Source organism: Mesocricetus auratus, unplaced genomic scaffold, assembly GCF_017639785.1.
Source record: "Mesocricetus auratus isolate SY011 unplaced genomic scaffold, BCM_Maur_2.0 contig_11187_pilon_obj, whole genome shotgun sequence".
NCBI classification, from domain to species: Eukaryota; Metazoa; Chordata; class Mammalia; order Rodentia; family Cricetidae; genus Mesocricetus; species Mesocricetus auratus.
Genome location: NW_024433696.1, coordinates 1 through 5571, shown reverse-complemented (window position 1 = coordinate 5571; position 5571 = coordinate 1). Strand labels below are relative to the sequence as shown.

The window sequence follows — 5571 nt, the reverse complement described above, 5'->3', positions numbered from 1 at the left end:
GGAGGATTTCTTGTTGGGTTTTGGGCCCAATATTACATGTGCTCTGCGGTTGAACCATATTCCCAGGTGATCTATCTGTTTTTGTTTAAATTACTGTAAACATAACATCTCTGCAGGCAGGGTTGTCTGTCCTGTATATGTGATCTTCTATGCTCAGGATCTTAATTCTAATTCCCAGGTGTGCCTTGTATGTGCTTCCTGTATCTGTCATTATTAAATTGTCATTCTCAGACAATGTCAAGTCAAATAGTGAAGGCTGAAGCAACCACATTCCTAAAGGTTAGTTCTCTGTTCAGCAGTAACATGTAGCATGTGTCCAGAAAGCTAGTAGTAGATCCCAGAAGAATTTGTAAATTATAATTCAAACAATTATGAAACCCTAATCAGGAATGCATTATAGAAGGGAGTGCTAAGGGTTTGAACAACAGTTTCCATGGAATTCTAAAATGGGCCTAAGAATCTGTACAGAGCCAGAAAGATCTGGAGTTCAAGAAAAGCCTTGCCTATTATAGACATGTCTCAAAAAAGTCCAGTGTGGTGACTCTTACCTTTAATCCCAGCACTCAGGATTACAGATATTAGCCTTCAACCAGGTCTCAGGTCATGGCTTTCCTGTCTGGACAGATGTGATCGTCCCTATGTACATCCCAGGCCAGTGATTCCATGCACGGCTCACAGTTCATTTCACGTTTTTCCATGAGACACAATCTCTGCTAAACTACTGATACCAGCCATGAGCTCACTCTGAATTTCATGCAGGTGTTGACTTTGTTCCTTCTTTCTCACCCTTTTGAGTAAGATCTGCTTCATGGGCCATCGGTATTGGTAGTTCCCAGATCTAAACAAGGCTGAGTATGTTCTGGGGCACAGGTGAGGCCAAAGATCAGCCTGTACATAGCACAGCAAACAAGCATATAGGAAGTGCTAATTTAGTTGTGCGGTAGAGGTGCATGCCTTTAATCCTAGGATTTGGGTGGCAGAGGCAGGAGGATCTCACTGAATTCAAGGCAAGGATAGGCTCCAAAGGTAAGGAAACCTATTTGAAAACCCACAAGAATAAGGAAAAGAAATCACAATTTAGCCAGGTCAGAGTGGCACACACCCTTGGTGAAATCTTTTCCTGATTTATTAAAGCCACTGCAGATCAAAATAGCAAAGCAGCCATATTAGTTAGGCATAAGCCAGGCACACCTTTAATCCCAGGACAGAGTAATAGAGTTCACACCTTTAATCCCAGCACTAGAGTTCATAAAAGGTAGATCAGGGTCTTCAGTAGTCAGTCTCAGGATTATTCTCCAGCCACACAGCATAGAGGTAGCAGTGTGAAACTTGGTGAGAGGTGGTGGAGACAGAATCAGCCCTTTCAGCCTGAGATAAAGGTAAGAGGTAGTGGCTTGGCTGTGTTGCTTCTCTGAAATTCAGCTTAAGCTTGAACCCCAGTATCTGTCTCTGTGTCTGTTATGTAACTTGCTACACACACCATTAATCCAGGCACTCAGGAGATAGAGGCAGGCAGATGTGTGTGAGTTCCAGGCCAGCCTGGTCTCCAGAGCTAGGTCCAGGACTGTGGGACTGCTACACAGAGAAATACTGTCTCAAGAAACAGTACAGAAGTCCTCATCTTCACCAGGATCTCAGTTCATTCTCTTTCCTGTGTGTAGATCTAATCGACCTGAACATGCCCTATTTAGATGCTCTTCCACAAATATAGAAAGTTACTGAAACCCAGATGTAGAATCCACTTTTCTAGGCAACAATTCCTGAAAAAGTAAGGCAGATACAAATAAGCAAACTGATTAATTAATGAACACCACACAGAGAAATCATTAGTCTTTTGAGGTGACTTGGGGAATGGGTATTTGCTGTCAGCAAAGACTCAGTTCTTTCTCTTTTTCTGATGGGAGATGTAATCAAACTGGTCACACACAATTCATAACACTACATTCAGGCAGGAAGATTACTGAGACTTCCAGGTTATCTCAGGGTGCATAATGAGTTCAGATAGGTCTGAGTTACATAGAGAATTTATATGAAAGTTATAAGTGTATTAATGCAAGGAAGACAGTGCATCCTAGTGCTCTGAGTTTGTGGAGAAGTGTTATCGAGGCTTTTGGGACTTGACTACCATCTGGGATTTCATGCTTTCCCACATCTGATTTACTCAAGCCGTGGGTGTAAAAGTCAAAGTCAAAGTAGGACTGAATTGTTACATTCTCAGTTATCCAATTAGAAGGCAGCTTTTGCCTGAGAAGTGATCTATGAAGGGAAATTGTGGGAAGAAAGGGGCATATAAAGGTTATCATGGGTAGGCTAGGTACTGTTTGTTGGATCCTAAAGTGACTACCAGGACCTGCTGGGATTTGAACACCTGTTATGTGTGTCCTGATCAGGTAAGCCATTCACCCCCATCAGCTCACACACCTTTACCCAGGATCCCCAGTCTCTCAGGTCATCTTAGTATTCCTGATTTTCTTGTTTAGTTTGGTGTGGCTATTTTGAAACTGATTATTCCATTTAGCCCAGGCTAGCCTAGAAGTCCATATGTAGCTTATAGTTATGAGTTCTGGACCTGGAGCTAATCTAATGTTCCCTTTAATAGAATGCTGAGTTTGTTATATTCAAGGGCTAAGGAACATTGATCAAGCACTGACCATCAAGTGCAGTCTACCTTAAAAGTATTTAATTCAAAGTGACTATAGAGTTATAAACTGCCGATGAAGAAAATTCTACAGAACATCAGTTGGCCATGAATCTCAGGAAATAATCAAGATGACAATTCCCAGTAGTTGAACTCCTAAAGAGGGGTCTGGAGCTCAGTGTGACTCCAGGTTCTAAAGTTTAAAAAATAATAGTGACTGTATCCATTTCACATATTCTCCCAACAAGTTTCATTGATTGAATGCAAAGCATACTTGGCTGTGGGATCTTTAACTTTGCCCTTGAGGATCATGAGAGACATTTGAAGTTGGTTGACAGCATCAGAGTCTGGTTCTCCTTTAATTCTCAACCTTCTCCTTTTCTAGTGCAGTAGGATTCAGTGGGAACAGTGGTCGTGATTGGCAGAATAACAGAAAGGGGTTATTCTCTGGATCCTTCTATAGCACCTGTGTATGCTCCCCATCCTCGCTCAAGCTTCTGGCAATAAAAAGTCTCCTTAAAGATGAAGCCCTTTCTATCGCTGCTCTGAAGACCCTGCCCATGGAACTCTTCCCACCAGTTTTTAAAGTCGCCTTCGATGGCAAACAAACAAACATCCTGAGGGCCATGGTGGCAGCCTGGCACTTCAGATGCCTTCCCATGGGAGCCCTGATGAAGACCCATGACCTGGAAATTTTGAAGGCAGTGCTGGATGGCCTTGACATGCTGATTAATCAGAAGGATCGACCTAGGTAAGTGAGAAAATGTTAGCATGGAGGGGAAGTGTGTGGATGGAGGGAGGTGACTACAGAATTTAGAATGTGGTCCAAGTTGAATCAGAGCTTTCTTAGAGAAGTGCATAAATGACAACAGACAGTGGTGCATGGAGTGCACTGCTAATAGATGTAGACACATAGAGGGACTGTATCTCTGCTATTCTCCCCTCGGCCACTACAAATGGAAACAGTCTTTAGGTAAAGAATGGATTTAAGGGAAGTCAATGTGTGGGGTTTAATCAGAGTGTTCATTGGTAATCCTGTCATTTGATTCACTCTCTTTTTTGACCAACAGGAGTTGCAAACTAGAAGTCCTTGATTTTCGGGATGCCCAGCATAACTTCTGGAAGGTGTGGGCTGGAACAGAGGATGGTGTCTGCTCTCCAAATGTGGTTAGTGAGAGTCAACCAGTGGTGCGTCATCCCATTCGACAGGGAAAACAGGTTGTGACCGTGATGATAAATCTTTCCCTCAAGTCCAGGGATCTCTGTAAATCCCTAAAATATTTCCACTTGTGGGTCAAGCAGAGGAAAGATGTTCTGCAGGTGATCTGTGAAAAGCTGGAGTTTGGGGTCTTCCCTGTCTATAAGCCCCTAAACCTGCTGGAGGTATTTGAGCCAAGCTGTATACAGGAATTGGCAGTGAAAGCATGCTGGGACCTGAGAACCCTTTCGATGTTTGCCCCTGGCCTGGGCCAGATGAGAAACCTTCAGAAACTCCTTGTCAATGAAATCTTCACACCTTTGGATTGGTTTAGGAACCGAGAGAGGAAAGAATGGTGTTCTAGAGAGATAATTTCGCAGTTCTCCCATCTCACCAAGCTCCAACATCTCTATTTGAATGGTATCTTTTTCTTGAATGAAAGACTGGACCAAGTGCTCAGGTGAGGAAGGATGGAGAGCTTGCTCTGCAGGCCAGAGAGGAGCTTTTCCTTGTTACATGAAACATTAGTGCACACCTGAGACTTCCAAGTAAAACCCAGTATACACTGATATGACCTGAGGATGACTGATCTAGTAGTCGTTCTGCTACTTTAGTATCTATGATCTAGAAAAGGGCTTTGCTAGGGACCCAGATAAGGACAAAGCAGACCTACAAAGTTGATGTGGTTTTAAACCACATGTTGCCCAAGTCAGCCCTGTCATCAGAACTGTATGTAGAGTTTACATCTGTCTGTGATTCTACAACGCGCAGGTATTCTTTGAGCAAAGTTGTGGCCTGAGTCAGTGGAAAATGATTGAGAGTGATTAGCGCCACAGGGGAGCCCTGTCAGCAGTGCACGGTCTGTGCTAGGAAGGTGGAGCTCATGGAGACCAATGTTGGGGTATGGCTCTAACTTCCCCCTAGTAGTCTTCCTGCTCTCCTGCTGATATCATTGATCCCCTGATGAGAGTTTATGCTGTACAGTACAGAGGGAACAGGTTTTGGACGGAACAAGTCACAATGATGAGCATGTGTTGATCATTCTCCATCAGGGAGCATCCCAGGTTAGGACTTCTGGAAGCTCGCAGAATGAACTTAGGACTAACTAGCTTCTGCCATGTTGAAGTCCTTTCTTTTCTCTACCACTATTCCACTTACTGAGATAAACTTTGTTGTCTTTCCGTAGGTACTTGGAAAGTCCCTTAGAGACCCTTGCAATCACTCGCTGCAAGCTATCAGAATCAGACATGAGGTATCTGTCGCAGTGTCCAAGCGTCAGTCAACTCACATACCTGGACCTGAGTGGTGTCACTTTTTTATATTTAAGTAATCCACTCCTAGGAAGACTGTTGGAGAATGTGACAGCTACACTGCAGACATTAAAATTGAAGGGTTGTATGCTCATGAACTTCCAAATCGATGACCTCCTCCCAGCACTGAGTCAGTGCTCTCAGTTGGTTGAGGTGAATTTTGTGCACAACTTGCTGTCTGTGTCCAGTCTCAAGAAGCTGCTGCAGCATACTGCTAACCTGAGAAAGCTGACCCTGGAGATGTACCCTGCCCCTACTGAAGTCTATAATGACACTGGTGATGTCATGCCAGACAGATTTGTCCAGCACTGTTCTGAACTCTTGGAAACTCTCAGAGGTGTTAGAGAACCAAAAGAGATATATTTTGTTAGTAAGAGATGTTCATATTGCAGGGGATTCTGTGTCTCTGACCCGGAGGTTTCCCT

At 43.6% G+C, this 5571-nt stretch overlaps 1 protein-coding gene across 1 annotated transcript; it reads left to right on the top strand.

Moving 5' to 3' along the window:
• Window positions 1-3023: 3023 nt before the first annotated feature.
• On the top strand, window positions 3024-5563 carry LOC121138504 (PRAME family member 12-like; the record flags this gene model as incomplete). Its single annotated transcript, XM_040741186.1, has 3 exons — window positions 3024-3389; window positions 3709-4296; window positions 5023-5563. Coding segments are annotated over 3 exons (1495 nt in total), but the record flags the coding sequence as incomplete, so codon positions are not given.
• Window positions 5564-5571: the final 8 nt, after the last annotated feature.